The sequence below is a fragment of the Drosophila ficusphila genome, unplaced genomic scaffold, assembly GCF_018152265.1.
Source record: "Drosophila ficusphila isolate 14025-0441.05 unplaced genomic scaffold, ASM1815226v1 contig_197, whole genome shotgun sequence".
Taxonomy (NCBI): domain Eukaryota; kingdom Metazoa; phylum Arthropoda; class Insecta; order Diptera; family Drosophilidae; genus Drosophila; species Drosophila ficusphila.
The window spans coordinates 7,991,017-8,016,524 of NW_025064091.1; the positions used below are offsets into that span (position 1 = coordinate 7,991,017).

The following is a 25,508-nucleotide window of genomic DNA, read 5'->3' on the forward strand; positions in this document are numbered from 1 at the left end:
ACTTTTCTTAGAACAAAATCAATTTAATCTAGCAGGTAAACAAGTTAAATTTAACAAATCATTAGTTAATTTCTATGCCAGCGCCTGGTACTGATAAGTTGGGACCGTAACGGCTTAATTATCTCAAATTATAGTGTAAATATCCTTCAAAACCTTGTCACTCATTAGCTATCCCATTCTTCCAAAATTGCTTATATTAATGAACTATTCTTCAAAATCTAAGACTTTTCCAGAAAATCTATTTAAAGAACTTGAATAATAGAATCTAATTATGAGAAAACACACAGGTTTTCATATCTAAACAATTAAGTACACTAGGATATCAACAAAAAATTGCAAATCATGGTGAAATTACAAACTTCAGAATGTTCCAGAACATGAAAAGGCATTAGTGGATTATTTAACTTTCAAAAAATAAAAAGTCGAAAGATTTAGCTGAAGTATAAATGTTATTTTATAAGATTTCCTTTTAAAATTTCCATATATGTATGAGATAATTGCTAAATGAAGGCAAACAATTTGAAAATTGTGCAAGGATATCTGACTTAGAAAAATAGAAATTGAATTTGTAACCAACATTAATGTATTTCAAAAATGAAAATCTAATAAACCAAGCAGTTTAAGCTGTGAAACCTAATTGGAAAATAAAGAAACAAGTTTCAAAAATCCTTAAACGTGCTGTCCTGCCTATCGGCTTATCGATATCTGGCAGTAAAATGCACTAACGCTTGCGCCTTAGTTTTTTCGGCTTCCCCCACCTGGTCACATTACAAATTTGTATTTAAAGTGGAGCGTTTTATTGTTTTTGGCATTCGTTTGTGTTAATAACGCTCATTACGTTGGCGGAAAACTTGGCGGCTTAGAGAACGCAATATCAACCGCGAATAACCAAAATATAATTAAAAGTTAACTCGTTAGAATCCAGTGGAATTATTGTGAAATACCCACACGCACACCACGGTAATTACCGCAATCCGTCACACACACACCCACACACTCACACCCGCACACCACACTCACTACTCTACTTCCAATTGGAAAGAACCTTTCCGGGCGGGGAGCACGTTTTGAGTAAATTTCGCCCGTGATTTCCGAGATTTCTCGATTCCGGTGGCAGCCGCATTTCTAAATTTAAAACTGAAACTGCAAAGATAGAAAATTCTATCTGTTTACAAGAGAGCAGCTGATGACGCCGCTGCTGCTGCAGCTGTAAAATTGTAGAGGGTGTGAAGTGAGGAAAAACACGCGACCTGCAAATAACAATTGATATTTTATTTGTTTTTTTTTTAATTTGCAATATAAAATAATTGTGCATTTGGTTTCGATAGAAATATACACACCGCACAGCAACAAAATAAAAGGAAATCGCGAGAGCGCAAAAACAGCGGTAAAGTCGGCAAATAACGTTACACAACCCCACAAAAAGTGCAGCAAGAGAGCGGGAGAGAGCAAAAGGAGGTCAGTGCATATATCAAGTTCAATTATGGAAATAATACTATTTATAATAAAAATAAAGAAGTTCTGGTGTTTTTGAGATTTATTTTTACTGGTAGAGAAGTGAGTCCTTATGGATATTTATAGTTTCATAGACAACGACCTGTGGAATACATTGGTTGAGTCAGAAATGGGTGCAAAGTGGTTCAAATTTTTATAATTAAAAACATACAAAACTCATATTTTTGAAAGACTTTGGAAATTATTATTCTTCCTGAAGAGCAGCCGCTGCCTCTGTCGACGTCACAGTCGACGTCGCCAGAGCAACAGCTGAGAGGACACCAACAAACCGACCATTCGCATATTCTTATTGGAACGAGCACGCGCGCGTGTACCGTTTCATTTGTTTGCGTTTGTTTTTGCCTTTTGCTTTTTCGTGTATGTGCGTTTGCGCCTTCCTTTTTGCCGGTAACTTGTTGTTGTTTCTGTTTTTATTGCTGTTACTGGTATTCCATTTAACACTAGTGACGCGGCAGGTTTTATAATGATTTCGCTCAAAGGGGGTCAAAGTGGCACGGCCTTGGGCTCCGTTCGGCCCACAGAGACCGGCAAAATAATAGGAATTTCAAGAAAAGGCACATACAACATTCAAAAACATTCGCTTTTTATGTTATTGTTCCAAGAACTAATCAAAAAAGTTGTATAAAATGGTAGAAGATAAAATTTAAATAGTGTTAATTTGTATTGGGGATATGTTAGAATGTAAACATACATATGTATATGCTCTTTATCATAAACTAGAAACTTTGACTTCTAACAGCTAATTTTCTATCCCGCGCTGTTAATAATTTTTTCTATATGTATGTACATTTTGTAAATGCGTAATTACCAGGGCGGCCAACTATTTTTTATTGATTTTCTATGTTGTTTGGCCGTAATTACCGGGCAATTCGATTTTAAGTATCCACCGGACTTTTTTGTATTTTTGTACTTCACGGTGTGTGTTTGTTGCGGTCACAGCCTTGACATTCGTTCATTTTATGTGCATGCGATTTACACCCATTTCCTTTGTTTGCCCTTTATCCGTTTTTTTTTTTTTTTTTTTTGTTTTTAAATTTCGGGTGGGAAATAAAAAATTCGACCTTGGTTGGAAACTTCTGGCATTCTTGGATATTCCCATTTAGCATGACCAATCAAAAAAGTGGAGCTGCAACGCGTTGCTAATCACCGATATAAGAACACTCGGCAATTTCTCCGATTTCGACGAGTCACTGTTTGTTTGACGGTAAAAGTGACGTCACTAGCACGCGAGCAGATTGCTCATACGCCGCGTTTGCCCGCGAGTTAATGGGGTATTCCTTGCCAGTAACGCCTCCGAATAAAGATCCCCTTGCCAAGAAGCACTTCGGATATATGTATTGATTGCATGTATGTATGTTGGAAATGTTTGCGGTTATTTCACCACAATATGCAAAGCTTTCGTGTGACGTCATTTCGGGATAGAGGGGATAAAAGGAAAGAAGGAGAAAGAGAAATAAGGAGAGGCAGTGAAACAAAAAACATCATATCACTTTGCTTTCCTGATCTATCAGCATGAACATGCAGAAATATCTCACGAATTATGAACGTGACTCACAGCTCAGAAAATGTTTACGTACAGTGACGTCTGCGTATAAGGAACAAACTATAAAAAAGGCTTCGCTATTATCCAAACTTAAGTGAAAGGAGTTACAAGAAGAGGGTTTTGGAATGCAAAATAGGTTTCGAATTATATAGTTGAAATACTCTGGTTCGGATATTTACATTTTAGCCACTGTTCACTGTATTTGCCCTCCCTTTCTCACGCATCTCACGATCAATTACGACTGTTTGTTGTTTGATAGCTGAGTGCGAAAAGCAATCAAAGCCTTTCAATGTTGTTTCCAGTTGTTGTGACATTTGCAATTATTATCGCACCATGACTTGCTGCTAAAGCGCTAACCAAATAATAGATATACACACATATCAGATAGATAAGTATATTACGCATACGCCCAGGGGCCCTTCAGATAGTGGCATTTGGCCTTGCCTTAAGTTAGCCTTTATTGAGCGGCCTAATCCCAGCCATTGTCACGCACAGAAAAAAACTCTCGAAACGCCATAGGGATTTGCTGCTACACACAGCAAAAAGTATTCACCAAATAAGACCATTTCAATGTGATTTGCTTAAAAATAAGAATATAAGTTTGATACAATTAACGCTTGATATCTATAGCATATCAGCATGATATTTAAAATATTAAAAAAGTATATTTGTATCGAAACAATCATAAGTAATCCCTTAATTTGTCAGTTGTTATCTATGGCACATAAGTAATTTTGATGAAAGTAATTTTGAGATATGATAGATAACCTTACTTCTGGAGGGTTTTTATTATGTCAACCCAACATTACTTTTCTCTGTGTAACCCATTTGCGCATTAGCAGTCGACCTGTTTGAGCAATCGTATTAACAACTGTATTGTTATTATCATTACCTGTGATTGCTATCGTTTTTAAGAGTTCCCTGCGTCCTTGTACCTTTTTTATTGCACATCCAGAAGCCTAAAAAAAAGTGTTAAAATACACGAAATAGTTATACCAATAGTAAAGTTTAAATTGGCGTTTAAAAATCTTACAAAAAAGTGCTTAGGTTGCGTAAAATAGTTAACGAAATGTGATGACTTTGAGACTTAACTACCCAAAGTTACATTAACTTTAATTTAATGCCCATGCCAATATATAATATGAGGTAGCTTTTTATAGTTAACACATTTTCCGTGTATTTTCTTTTGAGTATTCAAAAGCGTTTGCCATTTCTAATAGAGCAATAAACTTGTGACTTGTTACGGATTAAAATACGACCGCAGAGCTTCTCGGTTTCGAATCGTGATCTCGTGACTGAGTTGACTTCCGAAGTTCCCCCGATGTAACGATCCTAACTCAAAGTTTATTACTCATTCCTCAAGTGCAGTGCACCTTTTTCAGTGTTCCTCGTTAATTAATTGTCGTCGCCAGGAAATGAATTTTAACAGCCAACTGCGATAAGTCACATGTTTGTTAGCCGGTTTTTTTTTTTTTTAAATGTGTTTTTCTGTTTTATTTCCTTTCCTAATATTATGGCTTTGCACTGGCGTTAATTGTTAATTGTTTTATGATACAGAACGCCAAGGATCCTAATGGCAGGTAGATCCGAAGGGAATGCACATTCAAGTCTTTGGATTTTTCCGCTTCAATAGACTTCAACTGGAAAACAACCCGACATTTTATAGAGCAACTGCTGCGAGTTTTATGTGTTTACTTACCACAAATGCGCCACGGTTCTGTGTAAATAATTCAACTGTTTTTCAATTAGCTATCTTCATTCGTGGACAATAATACGATATGGCGAAAACAGGCAAACACAAATTGAAAATTTCGAGAGAAACAACTGGTTGCGCAAAAGTGTCACATGATTGAGGGGCAAACTGGAGGATCGGGGGGAGAATATCGCACGTATTCTGCAGCAGATTATTATGTTTTCAGATCCATATCCATATCCATATCCATATTCAATTGTTTTTCAACCCCTTTTCTTTGAAAACGAGTGCGTCACTCCTGCGATTGTTCTGGTTGTTTGTTTGCACTCTATTTTACGCAATTGAACGACGGACGACTGTTGCTAATTAAACAGCAACTGAGAAACCAATTCGTGAATATGTATATTCCACTTATATATACATAAATATATATTTATATATGAACACGCATTCATTTGCACAAGTGCATCAACTGGCAGCAAAAACAATTAGCGAACAACGAACGAAAAGCGAAAAACCACCGAAAATGATTAAGCCATCGGCATACACGTGCTCTTGCCATTTAAATTGATAAAAGTGGACAAAATGCGGGGGTTTTTGGGGGGGTTGTGTTATTAAATGTTTGCTAATTTGTATAATATAAACAACATTCGAGTCTGTAGGCGAACACATTCAACAGGAATTACGTATTTGCGACGAAACGATCAAACAAAATTGCAAAGGAAAACTCAGTCTTCACTGGGATTTAATTGTTAAACTGGAAGTTACTATTGATTGGTTAGTTTTGTAATATAATTACCCTGTAATTAATTAAAGGGATCTAATATTTAGGTAAAATAATTAAGAAATCAAGAGTTTAACCTTTGCAGGCTATGAATACAGGGTGCGCCATCTCGAGCTTCGGTATGAAAATATTGAATAACTTTGGAAAAAAACAAAAATTCATGGAAAATGTTTTATGTTTATTTAGATTGATCCTTTACAATTCATTTGAGTTAGTTTTTTAAGGGTCTAGAAAATTTCTGGTTTCAGCAGGACGGGGTCCCATGTCAGACAGCAAACGAAACCATGCAGTTTTTGCAGCAAAATTCCTGGATGCGTTGTGTCAAAAAGAGGCGATATCGACTGGCCGGACTTGACCCCGCCGGATTTCTTTTTGTGGGGTATACATAAGCAAGCCCTAGACCATCACAGAGCTCAAGGAGAGTATTCGCACCGAAATGGCCAATATATCGGCCGATTGCTCAAGAAAATAATGGAAAATGCTCGAAAAAGGACACTTTTTGCCATCAAGAACAAAGGAAGTCACTTAGTCGATATTGTATTCAAAAACTAACTCAAATGAATTGTAAAGGATCAATCTAAATATATGTAAAACATTTTCCATGAATTTTTGTTTTTTTCCAAAGTTATTTAATATTTTCATACCGAAGCTCGAGATGGCGCACCCTGTATAATATTTGTTTGGGACCTTTAAATGACTGAGGAGATTAGAGCTGACCTATTATTTCTAAGCCAAGTTCCAGAACCTCTTTTTCTTTATAATTATTTTCCACACACAATGCACTCTACCCACAGGCAATCAATTAGGAAATTAGTATTTTTAGTGTCGTGCAGGACGCTCGAATTCCGAATTCCGAATTCCTCGCCAGACGGAATTCTGTGCCGTTGTTCCCATATGCATAATACACGCCCACGCTGCCCGGCGGGCCCCCAGTTCCCGTTATCCCCCGGAAAACCCTCCCCTCCCCCATCCCTAATACCCCCATAATCCCCCGTAATCCCCCCGATGCGACTGTCATGGCCAAAGAGAATTTATTACGTCGCAATTCAGTGCGACGACGACCGTTTTATGAGTCGTATACGTAATCTGTCCGTTATCTTATTATTTTTCCTATGCACTTTGCTTGCTCGTCGTCGGTATTTATTCCCACCACTTCCCTCCAAGAACTCGAGATGCTTGCTTAGCGATTAATTCATCCCACGAGTGTTCCGATTCATTCAAGAAAATTCCGTTGGCCACTTTTGGGGAACAGAGTTTTCGAGTTTCATTTGCATTTGCAGTTTGCACATCGCTTATCCATTGAGATTTTCCCGCTCCCCCTCTATCTCCCTCTCTCTTTCTCTCTCTGTGTATTTCTCTCTCACTCTCTTGGTGGGGAAATGGGTCTGTTTTCTATTTCACTTGCCGTCTGGCGACCCTGAAAAAACATGGCAAAGGCATCGCCAAGTAGTGTGTATGTTTTGTTTTGCATTTTCTATTGCTTCTTTCCGCATTCGATTCGAAATTCTGACTGTACACCGAGAAAAAAGTCTGGTGAACTTAGGAAAATATGATTCAGGTTTAATTGATATCTAAATATTGCAGAGTGTATTTGCACCTTTGATGCAATGGTGATTAGTTTGTTAACTAAAAGTGCATACAAATAGATCGAAATCAACCCTTTAAATTTTGTTTATTTTTGTTTGCAATTACTGCTAAAGGAATGCAATTTTTGGCTGTTCCTTAAGAACACTAAAATTTATTGACTTCCATTAAATTTAACTTAAGTTTGAGGTTCTTTTGGACTGTGTATAAAAGACGGATGTTCCGATTCGCTTGGTTTCCGTTCGAGGATCATTTTCACGAGCTTATGACTGGTGATTGACTGTTGATTTGGCGACGCCATTCGAAGGCCCTTGAAAACGTGAAAAACAACAAACAAACGAAGAAGAAAAAATAGCATTGCGTATACGCAGTGTGGTGCGGTGTGGGTAAAACCTTTGATTGTCCAGATTTCGTGCGGAATTTCACCCGAAACGGAGACCAACCGAATCGATAAAGAGTTGTAATCTATTTGTTTTTGTTCTTTCTTTTTTTTTTTTATTTGTTGGCCATATGTCGCGTCTTATGAACTTGGCCTATCAGTCAGCTGGTCAGTTATGCGACTTCCCAATTGTCATTTTATCGTTTTTCAAGCGAAGTGACAGCAAAAAGGCCAAAAACCGAGTGACTCACACTCGCATTCTTGGCCACTTTATGCGTAGTTTAAAATCTAACAAACACACCCGCAAAATGGTATCATTCCCCGGCTCCGCTTGCTGTTTTCATAAATGACATGGCAGAAAGTAACACGAAACAAAAAGAAAAACAAAAAAAAACAAGAAAGAAAGCTAGCTTCGGCAAGCCGAAGCTCATATACCCTTGCAGTCATCAAACATTTCGAACAGAATACACAGAGGCTAAACTACATCGAAGCTACGACGACTTTTCTATTAACTTTCCATATTTTTGACTATTGTTCATATGGCAGCTATATGATATAGTCGTCTGATTTTGATAAAATTTAATTTGTTATTCAAGAGTCGTTAGAAAACTATTTATTCCAAAAATCATGATTTTCTGAAGAGAAGTAACGATGTTATCATTTTATTTCCGTTAAAACTATATAGATTTTTCGATCTTTCCTATGGCAGCTATGAGATATCGTTGTCCGATTTTTATGAAACTTTTTTCTCAATATAAGAGTTGTTAAAAAAATTGATATTCAAAAAATCATGCTCATGGGATAAAAAACAACGATGTTATCTATTTATTTCCATTATTTTATATATATATTTTTGAGGTCTCCTATGGCAGCTATATGATAGAGTTATCCGATTTTGATAAAATTTAATCCGAAATTCAATAGTAGTTAGAAAACCCCATCTGGAATAATTCAAGTCGATCTGATCAAAAACAAAGGAGTGAGAATTTTTTATTTCATTCTCTCGTATCGGAGCTATCCGATATAGTCGGCCGATCCGGCTCGTTCCGACTTATATACTGCGTGCAATAGCTACACAACTTTTGTGAAAGTTTCAGCAAGATAGCTTTAAAACTGAGAGACTAGTTTACATAGAAACAGACAGACGGACAGACGGACCGACGGACAGACGGACAGACGGACAGACGTACATACATATTTCGATTCAGATGGTGATGCTGATCAAGAATATATATACTTTATGGGGTCTAAGGTGTCTCCTTCACTGCGTTGCAAACTTCTGACTGAAATTATAATACCCTTTTGCTCTGCAAGGGTATAAAAACGCAAGAAAAATAATAACAAAATCATTGTGGTGCGGCTGCCCTTCGGCAATTTCGATTGCGTTGGTCAGGATCAGAAATCAGGCATCAGAGAATCAGAGAATCGTACACAGATTCCCGGCGAACATATAATTATATAGACTTACATTATAGGTCTATGAGGGCGGTGACGTTATAATTAAGGCGAACGTGCTAAAAGCAAGATTTACCCATCAATTAGCAATCCCCAAAGCTAACAAACAAAAATAGGAAGGAAAACCAACGAAATAAATGAAGCGTTTTGCTGAATTTTACACAAAAATTAGAATGCTAATAGAAATAGTGGAAATATTGAGAACAATAGTAGTAGAATTGCACTTGACTTGTAATGTAACATTATCTGAGGAGGGTTAGGAAAAATTCCGAGCAATTATTCGCTACAAAGACGGTGACTTGACTTCCAGTAATTTGCCTAATCCCCAGTAAATGATAAAAAAGAAAGGAAAAAAAAGGGGGAGATGCCGTAAGTGTTTGCAGGGTGCCGCGGCTGAATGCAATTACCAAATGAGGGGCACTTGGGGCCCCTTATCTAACCCTATGCCGCCATATAAATAGCCAGCAATACCAACAACACCAGCGGACAGGGCAAGTATGTACAATGTACTATGAAATACAACGAGTGGAGGAGCATGCTTGTGCAATTGAGACTTATCTAAGCGCATTTGCATCGTCGCAGTAAGTCAAGTCAGCCGACTGGCTCACTCAGCCACCCACTTCTATCTTTTGGGAACTTTTCCAAGCAGAGAACAGGAAAACAGAAAACAGAACCTGAAAAGCCAGGAAGATATACCCATTGATGGACCCACAAGTGTCCACTTGAGTGGACCCACTCCTTGGACAAATCTTCCGTTCCGCGTCGAACTTGTTGATTTCTTTTTGGGTCCTCGAATCAGAATTGGTTGCCAGCTGCGATAGGAGATTCGAAAAGTACAGGAATTAAGACGATAAGTGCTATTTGGTTCATAAATAAACCAAAGTCGAGTGAGTGTATACTGATTGAGCGAAAGATTAATTGGCTTGTTATAATAGAATCTAGAATAAATGATAAGCGGCGGCGACCAAGGAAATTCCACAAGAGCTAAGGGTTAAGATGATAAGTCTCGGAACAGGCCATCGATATAAATAGACCGTGTTCGATGGAACCGAACCTGAGTATACTAAACCCAGCTGTCCCTGAATTCTGAGTTCTGAATTCTGAAGGCCGAATATCTGAATATCAAGTTGTGTTCGGTGTAATTGACCGCCGGCCATACACACTGATGGATCGCATTGCGCAAGTAACTACAAATTATAGAACTTATGACGACTGGGCTTGTAAATACTGGGTAGAACTGGTACAAAGAAAGTGGATATCTGTTCGTCATTAGCACTCATCGCTGTTCTATATTCTGTTTAAGATCTTGTTTTGGGTGAGAAACAGAAGGCAGCCTTGATAAAAATATTCCCAGAATCGAATTCCTGGGTAATCCCCAATATGTTATGGTACTTGCGGCACAGCTTCTCCGGATTCCGGAATGCAACCTGCGGATGTTGCACCTGCGAATGGATCAGAGTTTCCCAGTAAACTGGCCTCTCCGATTCCAGCGAACCTCTCGCACATTCTGCGGATTTGAACGTCCAACTGATTTACTGGGGGCAATTGATTGAAATCTATGCGTTTCCTCTCCGTCCATTGAATATTATAAAGTTGCCGAAACTTGATTGGCAGTTATTTACAATGCAGATGTGTCAACTCAAGTATTTTGTGGACAAAAGATCGCCCCTGCTTTCCCCTTTTGCCGCAATCTTTATTGGTTCGTCGGTGGTAAATCAGCGACAAAGCCCCCGAAATCTATAAATATGTAGCAACTAATATATATATAATAAACCCTTCCAGCCTGTCCAGTAATTCTAAATATAATAAATAACCGGGCCAAATAATTATAATGGCACTCGATCGCGTTTCGAGTGTTTCGTTTCGTTCGAGTCCCGTGTTCGTTATTCACGGATGGATCATTTATGGATTGGCTCGGTTCTCGGTTCGGTTTTTATGGCCATAGACGGTCGTCCAGATACGGACTCCAGTGGTTCCCACTAAACAGGCAACCCATCATCGACGTCGGATTCGGATTCGGATTCTTCGGCTCGTTGTCAGCCGATCCGATCGCATCGACTTCGACTGCCGTAAGAAGCGTAAAAAGCCGGAGTCTGGCCGCCTATAAAAGTAGTCGGCGTTTGGCCGTGGAGCGACCAAAACCTTCTGGCATTTGCCAACCAACAAGAAAAAGGAATTGGACATATCCAATTTCAGTTCTCAAACAAAAAGTGTAAAGGAGCCAGCCGCCACACATTAAAAGAAAAGGTATCCTCAACGAAAGTGAATCTAAGTGAGCGAAACTTGAGTGCTGTTTTTTTTTTGAGTGCCACCAAAAAAGGTGATTTCGTAAAGGACATTTTCTGTCTCTAGAGTATTGAACCATTTAATTTAATTTTGGAAACCTTATGTTCTCTTTAAATGAAAGTCTTAAGATTAAGCTGATTTTAATGTAAACTTAAGTTTAAATTCCCAGTTGAATTTCTTTATAGAATTCAAATTGTTTATATCTAGTTCTCTTCTGCATTTCTTTCAAGGTATAATTATCGCTTCTTTGTACTCGTTTCAAGATTGTTAGATCTGTCCAAGTGAACTGGAATTGAGTTTCAAATGATAATTAACCGCGGCCGAAAGATTGCACAATCGTGTCAAGAACTCGAAACTGTCGCTCCGAATTCCGATGTAATTTTCGATTTTGGCCACGATCGTTTCTTGTTTCTTTGTTGCAGGCACTTATTTAGTCACTAAATATGTGTAGTATAGTACAGTATGGTATAGCTATCGCGAAATACGCTCCATTGGTTTCGGATTGAAAGCTGGGGAAGCTGGTGCGGATCGGAAACTGATGGGGTGAAGTGAAGTGCAGTGAAGTGGACTCGACTGCAGTGAAGTGCTTTATTTATTTATGTTTTTTTTTTTTGTTTCCTCTTCGAGTGTCGCTGTAGTGTCGCCCATAAATCTGCGATCTGAAATTTCCGATTCAATCAGTTCGAGTGGCGCACGGCAACCTGTCTAAATCGGCTGTCTAAATATATATATACTAAGCACTATTTCGTTCGGCCGATCGCGGTTCACTATACACGGGTATGGAATTATACCCGAAAGCCAGATCGGCCGGCCACCTTATCAACTATTTGATTAATATTTGGTCGTCGCGCCTTATCAATTAATTGAGTCAGGAGTTGTAAATCGAGCGAGTGTCAAGAGCGAGGAGCAATCAAAATAATGCACTTGCCCCGCCACACGAATGCACTTGAGATATAGCCCAAGATATTCGTAGATAAAATGCCTGAATACCTGAATACCTGAATTCCGATTTCGGGAAATTGGAACTTCAGTTTTCGACTTGGAGGTGCAGAAAATCGGAGGGCATTGACACTGAGAAAACTATTTGAATTGCAGAAATAGTATATTCCATTTGGAAAATATATTTAATGTTGAGTGTTACAAGTTTTCTTTACGAAATTAATATTAATTGAATAACTCAAAGCTTCGCTTGAGTGTATTTTAGCATTCTTCATAGATGAGTAGAGAATTCAATGTTATTATTTAATGTTGATTAGATTCGGATTTGATTAGATTGAGAACCAAAACAAATGTGACTGATGTGAGTGTGCCTCCTTCTTCGCCTCCTTTATTTATCGGTGTGTGTTCAAGTCGAAGTGTTTATGCAACTGCACTGGAAATGCAAATTACCCCTTGCAATTGCATCGATTGCACCTTTCTATGCTTCGAATGATGACGACTGCGATTGCACAATGGGCGAGTTTCGAATGCGAATGCGTATATAAATGGAAATGGGAATAAATATGGAATGAAAATGAGGGAAATGGATAGGGGGCAGTCCGGAGTGGCTGGTGATAATGGCGCAGTAGTCGTAGTAGCTCGTTCCAGACGTCACACCGGATCGGTGTTGAGTCCGAATCGGATTAGGTCGAGCAAAATTCACAGGTGTTGCTGCTATGAGGGCCAATCGCATCCCAGAGACACTGACCACTAACCTATATCCTTTGTTTATCCTTCCCATTTGCAGCAATGGGTCTACTGAGCGAGGGCAGTCCACTTTCCTGGGAGGAGACGAAGGCGCTGGCGGACCACGTCCGCGAGCACGGCGTCAACCAGTTCATCAACCTGTACCACAGACTCAAGGACCGCCAGGGCGACATCCTCAAGTGGGGCGACGAGGTGGAGTACATCATTGTCAAGTTCGACGATGAGAATCGGGTGGCCCGGGTGGCGCTGCGCGCCCAGGAACTGCTCGCCCAGCTCAACGAGAAGGAGCTGGCCGATCCGAAGGGCGTGAAGTCGCTGTGGCGGCCGGAGTACGGTGCCTACATGATCGAGGGCACGCCGGGCAAGCCCTTCGGCGGCCTGATGGCCCACTTCAACCTGGTGGAGGCCAACATGCGCTACCGTCGCGAAGAGGTCACCGAGCTGCTGGCCAAGGACGAGTGCGTCATGTCGATAACGAACTTCCCGCGCCTGGGCGCGCCCAACTTCACCTTTCCGCTGGCGCAGCCGCGGCCCGAGGATCCCCTGAGCTCGGCCAGATCGCTCTACTTCCCCGACGAGGCCATCTTTCCCGGGCATCCGCGCTTCAAGACCCTCACCCGGAACATTCGCAAGCGACGCGGCGAGAAGGTGTCCATCAAGCTGAAGGGTGAGTGAAATGAATGCCCAAAAGCAGAAGAGCATAAAACTGATTGATTGATTGATTGATGGTTTCCCCCGCAGTTTTCAAGGACGTGAAGACCAAGCTGCCGGTGGAGGGAGCACCGCCTGGTGAGCCGGATGTGGTGCTCCTCGACGCCATGGGCTTTGGCATGGGCTGCTGCTGCCTGCAGCTGACCTTCCAGGCGTGCAACATCACCGAGGCGCGCCGCCTGTACGACCAGCTGGCTCCGCTGTGCCCCATCATGCTGGCCCTGACCGCCGCCTCGCCGATCTACAGGGGCTACCTCACCGAGTCCGACTGCCGCTGGAACGTGATCAGCTCCTCGGTGGACTGCCGCACGGAGGAGGAGCGCGGCCTGAAGCCGCTGGACAAGCAGAAGTTCCGCATCGCCAAGTCGCGATACGACTCGATCGACTCGTACTTGTCGCCCGAGGGAGCCAAGTACAACGACGTGCCGCTGACCTACGACGAGGAGGTGTACAAGCGACTGGTCGAGGGCGGCATCGATCACCTGCTGGCCCAGCATGTGGCCCATCTGTTCATCCGCGACACCGTGTCGCTGTTCAGCGAGAAGGTGCATCAGAACGACAACGAGGACACGGATCACTTCGAGAACATTCAGTCCACCAACTGGCAGACGATGCGCTTCAAGCCGCCGCCGCCGAACAGCTCGATTGGCTGGCGCGTCGAGTTCCGCCCGTGCGAAGCGCAGATCAGCGACTTCGAGAACGCAGCGATCGTCTGCTTCGTGGTGCTGCTGACCCGCGTGATCCTCTCGTACCAGCTGAACTTCCTCACGCCGATCAGCAAGGTGGACGAGAACATGCAGACCGCCCAGAAGCGCGACGCCTGTCGCAAGGAGAAGTTCTGGTTCCGCAAGTCCTCGAAGACCACCGAGCAGAGAGCTGCCAAGGCTCAGGCTCAAGCGGCTGCTCAAGCTGCTGCTCAAGCTCAGAGCAATGGGAAGGCGGCCACTCTGAATGGCAGCAACGGGCTGGCGAACGGAAATGGCAGCGAGAACGGCGACCAGGAAGAGCAGCAGCCTCTGACCAACGGCTCGGCCAAGTTGAACGGACACGGCAACACCAATGGCACCGCCACCAACGGCACCAATGGAACCAATGGCACCTCGAATGGCTCGAGCAATGGTGCGGATAGCGACCACACCGACACCGACGACGAGGAGAACGAGCTGTACCAGCTGCTGACCATCAACGAGATCTTCAATGGCAAGGTAAGAATGAGTAACAATGTTATCACCTTGAAAAGAAGTGTGGAATACCCAGAAACTTATGGCATATTTTATTTCCTCCTTAGCCCAACGTTTTCCCTGGCCTGGTGCCGCTGATCCGCAGCTATTTGCAGTCCATGGAGGTGGACACCGACACGCATTGCACCATTGAACAGTATCTGCGCTTCATCGAGAAGCGAGCTGCCGGCGAGCTGATCACCACGGCCACCTGGATGCGCGAGCAGGTGCTCAGCCACCCGGACTACAAGTAAGTCTTACCCGCTGACCCACAAACTACCGAATGATGAACTAATCAGGGAATCCTCCCTCCCCCCCGCTTTTCGCAGGCAAGATTCGGTGGTGAGCGAGCGCATCAACTACGATCTGCTGAAGCGCATCCAGGGCATCCAGCAGGGCAAGCAGGTGGAGCCGGCGCTGCTCGGGCAGGGCTATCATTCCAAGACCAAAACGAAAGACTTCATTCCGCCGGCGCTGCAGAAGCAGCTGGCCAAGAACGGCTGCTGCGAGGAGAAATGATCGAGGAGCGCGCTGCGGACGCGTCCAACGCAGCTGGCCGCCGGTGGCCGGCGCATGTGATTCGGGTTTTTGTGGATCCGTTATTGGGTGTAGTGCGGCATACGACGATATATGTAATATGTTGAGGGCGATACGAAACGGATACGGCTACGGCTAACGGCTACGGCAACGGCAACGGATACGAAACGAAGGCGGAGCAACACATTTATCAATATTATTTTTATAGCATAATTTAAAAGCGGATTAACAATTAGCATTGCACCAAGAATCCTAATTGTGGACAAATGTTTTGCGGCCGTGCGTTGGCCTTTTGACGAGAGACGAAAGGCGGCCAAGAGGCGGAGGATGGATGGATGCACTAAGGAGAATGGTTATGGGGCAAAGGAGGATCCACCGAGAAGGATCCCCAGCCGGCCAGGATATCCTCCCCTTCGGCCAGTGGTTCGTGTCAATGTTTCGATGTGATTTCGGGGATCATCGAGCCCTCGATCACAGCCAATTTGCAATAGTTAAAGAGAAAACCAGAGAGAGAACTACTAAATCTATATATGTATATTTATATATATATGTATAGAGAGAGAGCAACGTTAAAAACTACAACAACATAAATCTCAACCAAGTGCCGTTCCACAAGACCTAAAAAAAAAGGAAGAATACATATAGTTCAAAACGAGGCAAGGTTAAAAGCGTCTTTCTGTTTGTTTTCGTTTACATCATATATATTTATTATATTATTCCTATTATAAATGCAAGTACAATGGAAAGTTGTTTAATTTTTTTTTTATTAAATAGATATATTTACACTCACACACACACACACGCAACACACATACATACGTCTAAAAGTGGCCTGCTGTTATTAAACTAGATATATTAAGTATAACTAAAACCACACTTGTGCTATTATAATTTATTGTGTATGTGATTGTTTCACTATTATGATATAATTATAATTTATTGTGACCACAAGCAAGCAAATAAACGGAAAAATTGTTGAATCTTTAAACTACAACTATATACATATATAAAATTGGGTCGCTAGGACTTAGAAAACTTTTGATAAATGCCTTCTAAAACCAGAAACTGTACTTATAAAAATAATTACCTTATAAAAGTAAAGACAGGGGTTTCCCCTACGAAAGGTAGACTTAAATAGTAAATTGAAAGGCTAAAAGGCGGTTATAATCAAACAAATTAAAAAAGAGAAACATATATATTTGAGTGCCACAGGCAAAACGTTAAAAAAAATGCTAGCATTTAATTACACATTTTTATAACGAAACCAACAGACCCCATTTATTTGCTTGCCCCTAAAAAACAGTATTTTGATATGTAGACCACCCTGTGTACTGTCTCCCACAACCAAGTTAAATATTCTATGCAAATAAACGTTTTGCTAAAGACCAAGCAAAAATAAGCTTTTTCCTTCTTTGAATTTGAGGCGCCAAGTTGGCAGCCCTTCGATGTCTAAAATCGATACCGATAACGGGCCGGCGAGGCCCCACCTCTAAATTATATATAAAAAACAACGCCACAAAAAGGGGAAATAAAAACAAGTGATTGGATAATGTTTTTTAGTTAATCGCGCGCTTTTACCTTCGTAATCTAGTAAATATATAGTTAGTGTGACTTGGGATTGCCTGTTTTGGGTTAGCGTTATTAATTGCTTATTAAAAACCAAATATAAACAAACCCCAGTCGCTGTTAACCCTTGTGCGCGTGTGTGAGCGTTTGACTTGCGGCTTTTTTTTTGGGTGGAGCAGTGTTAACAGTGTTTTTGTTGTGTTATTGCTGTAACCGCAACATCTACTCTTGACAACAACATTTTGTCGCTCACCCTTTATACCCGATTCAAAGCACAGTGCTCTTTCGAAAGTGAAGATTTCGATTTACTAGACCTAAATTAAATGTTTATATAAATTTTGAAAATTAATTAAAGTATAATAAAAAAATTACAAAAAAAAATTGGCATTTTAAACACACGTACGTGGGTTATTAAATTTTTTTGCCAGAATGTTTTTACAGTAACTTATTGTTTTTATTAGTTCACTTTATCGAGCAAGCACTGCTTTGGGCCCCGCTCTCTTCCAACCTGCTCCCCATCCCGCCGGCGACAGATAGACAGAGGGAGAAAAAGGGAGACTAAAAAGAAGTGCATCGCATTTGGCGAGAGCAGCATCATCGCATTCGCATCCTTCATTTTCATCTCACATCGGAATTAATCAAGTGAACCAACGCTCCCGCATTTCGCTATTTCATTCGCGAGCTTCTACCAAAGGAAACAACAACAAGTGATGGCGCAGCGGAACTAACTTTCGCCCGAAAAGGACATCGAGCACAAAAGAGGAGCAGAGGAAACACGCCCATCGGCAGGACAAAAAAAAAGAAGCAAAGAAGGCGACACATATACATATGCAAACGTCCTTGGCTCGTGGACGTCAGCAGCGGAAGTGGAGGACGAAGCAGGACGAAGGACAGGTGACGTCTGAAACAACGAAGAACAGGAACAACACAACAACAAACAGCAACAACAAACGACAAACGCAATTACTGTAAAAGGTGCGCCACCAAAGATGGGTAAGTGGGTGGGCATATTCTCTTTACCTCCTTTTTGTTGTCCTCATTGTCACATTTCCATACATTATTTCCGCTTTCGGTATGGGTGTGCAAGTGTTTGCGTGCTTGTGTTGGTATGTAAGTGAGAGTCTAGCAGGTGCCTTTGACAAGTTCCGGAATCATTACTCCTCGAAAACAGAACTTTACAGTTCCGGAATCGGTGTTAAACAAAAAATATAGCATACTTTAATGGGTTTACTAAGATACGACTTGACTCTTTGTACTTCATTTTTGTTTTGTTTACAATTATATTGGGTTTTTTGATCCATTTCAATTTATTATGGGAAATATTTTTAATGTTTTTTTACCGAACTTTATATGATAGTTTATGCGATTTAGATGAAACTATTATAAATCGTTTGCCAAAAATAAGCCTTTCCAAATAAGTAATATTTTACTTTTTAAACATATCAATTTGAGTTATAAGCACCGTTATTCACTGGCTAATATATGAACCGGTTCACTCTGGCAATTACATCCTTTCCTCAGAGAGAGTGGGAAATCGCGCGCGTGGAGAGAGAAAGAGCTTAAGTGGGCGGGGCAGTGGAGGGGGCTTTGTGTTTTGAAACGGATTTGTCCGTGTTGAGATTTTCACACACAGCAACAACATTAGCACACAAAAAAATTAAGAAACTTAAAACTTTTAAGAAATTAGGGATTTTTTTATATGTAACGCAAAGAATTAGAACTCAGATACAAATACATTACGATTCGATTTGAAAAACCAAAATTAATTTTATTATAAAACATAATCAAAGAGTAGATAAAGCGCCCAGATTGGAACTAGAAAAATCCTATTAAGTAGAATTCTTTGCCAGCTTAAGATTGTTTATTTAATATATGTACATGTATTTTGATTTGAATATATATTTTCTTTCTGTGCATTAACGAGCGTAGAGAGCGCAGAAGCCACGTGGCTCTCTCGGGCGTGTTTGTGTTTGTGGGGAAAACAATGTAAGCTGAAAAGGATCAAAAGCGCAAGGCGTTGTTGCAGGACCAAAACGCAGTGCACAAAGCTAAAACGGGAAAGACAGGAAGAGCGAGCTCGAGCGCAAGTGAAATATGAAAATTGCATTTTCCTTTTCCTGTGCGGGGGTGCTCTACTAAAAGGAAAATCACCGAGCAGGAGTATCCTATTCTGCGGCTGTGTGCGAGTCCTGCGGAATTCTGCAGTGCAGTTCTCCAGTGCTCCTAGAAATTTCAACGAGCAGAAGGCATAGGGAAAACCCGTCGGCAGTTCGCAGCTTACAGTTTGTTTCCCTCGGCAGTCAACTAAACGTTGTTGTTTTTTTTTTTTAAGCGCCTGCTGCAGTTTTCCCCCGAGTAGCCGTGTGTGTTCTTTGTGTGAGTGCCGACGCCCTCGATGAATTTGCAATTCGAATCCAGTAGTAGTTTTCCTCCTCGAACTCAATTTCAATTTCATCTACTCGAAATTGCAGCAACAGCAGAGGCAGCAGCGGGCGGAGGCGGCGGAGGAGCAAGTGGAGTTGGCGGCGGTGACATCGGCTTAGGCATCGGCAGCGGCATCGAGATGCTCAAGGCGCTGTACGACTTCCAGGCGGTCTATCCCAAGACCATCAGCTTCGATGAGGGCGAGTACTTCATCCTGTACCAGACATCCGCCCGCCAGCGAAACTGGTGGCAGGTGGTCAGCATGAAGGGCAACATCGGCTTTGTGCCCTCCAATTACGTAATGAAGATTAAGGTGCGTACTTGAAAATAAGTAATAAAGATGAAGAGGCTAAGCGCGTTGCACTCACCTTTTGGAACTTTGAAACTTTGCAACCTTTTGGCAGGTGGAGCACGACTTCCTGATCAGCTTTCTGAACTCATCGATTGAGTCGCTGGAGAAGTGCACGGACCACGAGATCAATGGCATCATGTCCAAGGACGAGTTGCTGGACAGGCTGCGCGAAAAGAAGCACACCATGGAGCGGCTCTATGCGGTAATGAGTGCTGCACTCTATTTGATCGAACGCTGCTTCATTATTCACTCTCCTTCTCCGCGAACAGGAGAGCTCCGAGCGCGATGGCGACTCCTCGCTGTCCTATTCGCACAGCTACAGCGACAAGGGCAGCCACCGGCACTCGCATCCCCATCCCACCCAGTCGCAGACGCAGTTGCATTCCCAGCACCGGCAGCACAGTCCGCCGCCCGGCGGCAGTGGCTCTGGCTCCCAGCGCCTCGACATGAGCAAGAAGAGCATGTCCAGCCCGGCGGTGGGATCTTCGTGCGGCCAGCAGCAGCAGCAGGGCCAAGGCATGATGGAGTCGCCCAGCATGGGCAGCATGCAGTTCCAGGGCAGCGGCAGTGGCAGCTGCACCATTCAGACGCCGCAGCAGCAACAGCCGCTCCCAGCACCGCCAGCACCAGCTCCCTCGCCATCGCCAGCCGGCGTAGTTACTCCGACTGCGGCGGCGGCGGCGGTGGCAGCGGCGTCATCGTCATCGAGCAAAGCCGGGGATGTGGCGCAGGACAATAGCATCACCTCGGAGCCCTCGGAGACCACGACGACCACTACGACGACCAGCGAGGACGTGGTGACCACTTACAAGGAGACCAGCCAGCTGAGCACCACCAGCCAGCAGCACAAGCCGCCGAACGGCAGCACCGCCTCGGCCTCGGCCTCCATTTCCGCATCCGCCCTGAGGAGCAGCAGTGTCGGCAATGGGCACGGCAACGGGAGCAAGGCTGCCCAGCACCAGGAACAGCAGCAGGAGGAGGCGGACAGTGCGCCGGACAAGTCGGATGACGCCAGCGCCGTGCCCAGCGACGATGTCTGTCAGGCCAACGGGGATAGTGCGGACAATAGTCAGGCGCTGGACAGCATCGACAGTCCGTCGCATCGGCAACGGGGTCTCGGGAGTCTCGGCAGGATCGAGGAGGGGGCCACTGGCGGCCAGCTGAAGGTGGAGTCCTCGGATGTCTATCAGATTGTCGACGCCCTGCGGCGCAACACCAATCTCAGCTTCGATCTGTCCTGCGAGGCGTTGCGCGTGGTGCTGACCAGTCTGGAGCAGCTCTACAACGGGGCCATCAATCCGTATCTGGAGGCGGTGGCCGTCCACGTCACTGGCAAGGTGGCCACGCCCAAAGAGCTGCTGGGCATCACGCACGACGCCAAGCGGCTGCAGTACCTCTTCGCCCAGCTGGCCGACTGCAAGAACGACACGGAGCAGCGCACCTGGATGCTCTACGAGGACGAGGAGGACATCATCCAGTTCCTCGAGGAGCTCGTCGAGATTCTAGTGAGTTAAAGTGACCTATTTTTACCTACATATGTATTGAAAACCAATATTTGATGAACTGATTAGTACAGCTAATGCTGAATAACCTAATGTTCACTTCTTTTATTTGCCACAGATCAATGCTGACGAGAGCATCAGCTGCTATGAGATGTCCTGCGACCAGTACCAGATGTTCATCAACCTGGTGCAATACTACCAAATGGAGACCCGCTGGTCGATCAAGCGGCTGCTGCTCAAAACCTTCACGGCCGCCTGCCACCTGGACTACATCATCGTGGACATACTGCTGACATCGGTGCTGCCACTGGAGATTGTAAGCAGTAGCTCTTCCCAGTTCATACAATCCTCCTGCAACGACTTATATTGTTTGTATGCTGCTTTCCAGGTTGAGGACATGAAGACCCACTTCTCCAACCTGGATCGCTTCAAGCAGCTGGTCAAGATGCTGACCATCATCTTCTCACTGGGACAACCCATGCCAGTTAACCATCAGGGTGAGGGTTATATAACCCCTTAAAAACCAATTATAACTTTCGAATGATTGGCTTTGCATTGCAGACTATTTGGGCGTGCACTTTGCCAGCTTTCTGCTGGAAATCGTCGAGGGCAACAATCCCGAGCTGCTAGTGGACATGGTTATAGCCTTGATACTGGCCTTCAACCAGCAGTTCAGCGAGCACACCTTTAACGTCATCATCGAGGGCATGCAGAACCTGCCCTCCGCCAAGGTTTTCACTGAGAAATTGCTCTTGCTGCTCAATCGAGAGGGTGAGTCCAAGTCTGATTATGATAAATATTTATTATGACAAATACCATTTATTTGCAGACGATCCAACTCGCTTGCTAAAGCACCCCAACGAGCATATGAACACGGTGCTGCGAATGTTCATCGACATCTTCAGCCATCCGGACACGGCGGGCATGTTCTACACAAACGACATCAAGGTGCTCATCGACATAGTGGTGCGCCAGCTCTCCGATTTGGATGCCGGCAGTTCGGTGAGTGTGGTGCAGATCCCTCTTTTAATCTATTGATTAAATTGCTTTATGATGCCACTTCAGACGCGACCATGCTACTTGGAGCTGTGCCGACGCATCCTGCGCAACACAAACTACCAGGAGCACCAGCACCGCAAGCACGATCTGATGAAGATCTTCACGCGCATCTTCTGCGAGGAGACCGAGTGCAGTGCCTCCGATCAGCAACTGGTGCGGGAAATAGCCAACGAATTTCCACAGCTGTTTAAGGCCTAAGGCCTCAAAAGCTAGAACCCCGAAAAGAAAAGAAAGAAGGAAGGGAAACCAAAATTGTAAAGCGTTGCTAGTGAGGCGAGCCGTTCAAAGCGAGCCAACCGCCGTAAAGTCATGGATTATTTCAAATTTGATCAGTGAATTGTTATGCATTTGTTTAGCGTCTTGGTCTCGGCCTCAGAACTCAAAACTCAGAAATGAAAAGTCAGAATGCATTTCGATCTGCAACGGATCGAAGGGGAACACACACGAGCGACTCTACATATATCTTATGAACATAGTCTGTAAGCAGGACAAATGTACTAGTTGCATGTGGAGTAGATGCAACCTCATAGAGATACCCGGTAGCGTATCCGTAAGGAATGAAAAAGCTATAGCCATATAGCCATAGTCTAACACTAAATTATCCCCAGTTTAGGATGATTTCACTAATTTAGAATTTAGCCAGGGACAATTTTAGCAAGACAACAGAGTCTAGGGTCAGAGAAGAGCCTCACTTTTAAATTTTTTGTAGTTATAATTGCCAATTTATTTGGAATTCAAAATTTTGTCTTAACAAAAACAAAAACAACAACAAGAAAGAACGAAATCGTTCCAAGTATAAAAATATTTATAGCCTAATTATACACTTATAATGAAAATATACATTCATGGCAAATGCGAATGGAACGTTAATTGCAATTTACAAGTAAACAATTGAGATATTAACGATTCATGACGAAGTATTTGCAGCTAGCAAAATCCAAATCGATTCGAGTGTAACGTGCATATAATGTTGAATTTGTTTATATAATCTATGAGGAGAACTAAGCCGAACAGGAAATCATTGACAATTGTTAAAGCTCAAATACATATTAATTGGAGGCTAAAGAGGCTGGAAATTGATCGAAGGGAAAGGAAGGCTCTGCAGAAGCATTGAAAACCAGGACACCCATTGCATTTCTCCCTCACCACTAAAACCAAAATACACACACCCACACACACACACACAGTGGCGTATGCATTTGGGGTTTAACTAGATTAATGCCTAGTAAGCACATTTAGTTATTTGTTAAACTTGTTTCTTCAATCTGAAAGTTTAGCCCCCTGCGTACGCAACTCTTTCTCTATATCTCTCACTACTTCTCAAGCTAAATAACGAAGCAAAGTTCCCAGTGGTCCCTTGGATAAATTAGTTATTTATTATTTAAGGTGATGTAGTTGGTTTTTATTCTTTACCTTATTTGTAAGCCGTTATTTTGTAGTTGTACGTAGAGTACCTCATTATAAAATACATTTATTTTAAAGATAACTGGTAAAAAAAACCTTTAACGCATTATATTCAAGACCCGCTGGGAACAGTTATATCTATCTCTATATAAACACATACACCCATCTAAAAACATAAATAGTTTTAGACAGATTTCATTGGCCTTTCTTTGTTATTGTTACGTCACAGTTATAAAATCAAAAAACAAAAATAATAAAAAAGAAGTAACACAACGAAATTGATATAAAGAATCAAAGAAATTTAACATTTTAACATAGACTAGCAATGAAACTATATCTTCAGGACGGAATACAAATTGGATTATCATTGGTTTGTTTTTGCTGCCATTACATTTTACTAGAAGTCGTGCTTTCGTTCCAATTTTATAAAAGCCACTTGACTAAAGAAGCAATAAACTTTTTAAGTTGTCAGTTAACAAAAAGTGGCTTTGGAAACACTGCCTGTAGCATAGGAAGGAATTTGAATATCGCTTCAATCTGGATTATAATAATAGTCAATGTAATGTCGTATCTCGTAATATTTTCCATTTTGATTTCCCGTTGTTTCATTTTTTAAACAACCATTTTTAATCAAATCGTATGAGCATGATATTAAAATGTTGATCTATTCGAAAATTCCCTTTTGGATCCTAGGTTGAATGACAATTCGACAAACTGCTGATGCAAAAACGAATTTAATTTGCCAAGTGTCATAACGAATAGGGATATTTACAAACAGTTATAAACTAAACTAAATCAGAAACTAAAATCGATATTAAACACAAATTGTACCTTTCGATTTTGAATTTTATTAACACTCTTGGTAATCGCAAAAGTAAAACAAAAACAATGAGGCAATGAATTACACAAAGATGCAATAAAAATATTAAATGTTTAAAAGTACTTCGTTATAAAAACAAACAAGTTTTACGTCAAGCAAATAGAGCTAATTTAAAAATTGTTATCCTCTCATTTTTTAACACGAAACAGAGATCCTAAAACAGAAAACCAAACAAATTACAAGTTTTAATAAACGCATTCAAAATGTAACGAAACAAAATTGCAATTGTAAGAAAAGAAATTAATAAATAAAAAAAATATAACTTTATGTGTTTTAATGCTTTGGCTTTATAAAATACATACTTTATTTTTCCATATTTGGTTCATAATTTTTTTTTTTTTTTTATAATTTTAATAATTTGACATTTATTAACCCCTATAAAACAGCACAAAATTATGTGATTCCATTGGGAACGGAATTTTCGTTTGATTTTCTAGAAAAAAAATGTTGACTAATATCTCCCTTCCGTTTTTTGCTCTTGAATAAATGCTATATAAAAAGTGTTGCAGTGGTCGTATTTACTTCAAATATGCGCCGTTTTGTTCGATAATCTGTTTCCATCTAGATGGCAACTTCGTAATACCCCCCTTATAGAAGTCCTTTTTATTTGCGAAGAACTGAAACAGCCACTTGTCACAAGCCTCTTTTGAGTTGGCGCTATTTCTGGGCTATATGGTGGATGCGATAAATAAATAAATAACAAATGAGTATATTTGACAACCTGTTTTATTATTCACAGTTTTTTTAATTTCTAGGAATTCTTTTTTGAATACACAAATTTTATAACAGAATAAATTTAAAATACATTGTATTTAAAAATTTGATTTAAGGGGGGGGTAAGGTCAAATCATGCGAAAAAAGCCATGTTTTTGTGATTTTTTTTCCTGACGACACAGTTAAAATTTATTTATTCAACCAACGGTATATT

At 41.9% G+C, this 25,508-nt stretch overlaps 2 protein-coding genes across 9 annotated transcripts; both read left to right on the forward strand.

Annotated features, from left to right (window-relative positions):
* Positions 1 to 759: 759 nt before the first annotated feature.
* LOC108098057 (glutamate--cysteine ligase) lies at positions 760 to 16,381 on the forward strand. 3 transcript variants are annotated; one of them, XM_017200743.2, is made up of 6 exons: positions 760 to 960; positions 1,329 to 1,458; positions 12,966 to 13,592; positions 13,667 to 14,841; positions 14,925 to 15,106; positions 15,186 to 16,381. In XM_017200743.2, exons 3-6 carry the CDS (start codon positions 12,968 to 12,970, stop codon positions 15,373 to 15,375), a joined length of 2,172 nt encoding a protein of 723 aa, XP_017056232.1. In that variant the 5' UTR covers positions 760 to 960; positions 1,329 to 1,458; positions 12,966 to 12,967; the 3' UTR covers positions 15,376 to 16,381. The 3 variants fall into 3 exon arrangements, with proteins under 3 accessions (XP_017056232.1, XP_017056233.1, XP_017056234.1); XM_017200744.2 differs by lacking the exons at positions 760 to 960; positions 1,329 to 1,458 and adding an exon at positions 11,074 to 11,200; XM_017200745.2 differs by lacking the exons at positions 760 to 960; positions 1,329 to 1,458 and adding an exon at positions 12,803 to 12,883.
* Positions 16,382 to 16,879: 498 nt separating this feature from the next.
* LOC108098097 (NCK-interacting protein with SH3 domain) lies at positions 16,880 to 23,238 on the forward strand. Of its 6 annotated transcripts, none has more exons than XM_017200802.1 (10): positions 16,880 to 17,024; positions 17,421 to 17,952; positions 19,431 to 19,696; positions 19,788 to 19,937; positions 20,005 to 21,240; positions 21,356 to 21,553; positions 21,626 to 21,734; positions 21,799 to 22,008; positions 22,067 to 22,239; positions 22,303 to 23,238. In XM_017200802.1, exons 2-10 carry the CDS (start codon positions 17,949 to 17,951, stop codon positions 22,492 to 22,494), a joined length of 2,538 nt encoding a protein of 845 aa, XP_017056291.1. In that variant the 5' UTR covers positions 16,880 to 17,024; positions 17,421 to 17,948; the 3' UTR covers positions 22,495 to 23,238. The 6 variants fall into 6 exon arrangements, with proteins under 6 accessions (XP_017056291.1, XP_043065499.1, XP_017056294.1 ...); XM_043209564.1 differs by having other exon boundaries at positions 17,421 to 17,934; XM_017200805.1 differs by having other exon boundaries at positions 17,654 to 17,952.
* The last annotated feature ends 2,270 nt before the right edge of the window (positions 23,239 to 25,508 follow it).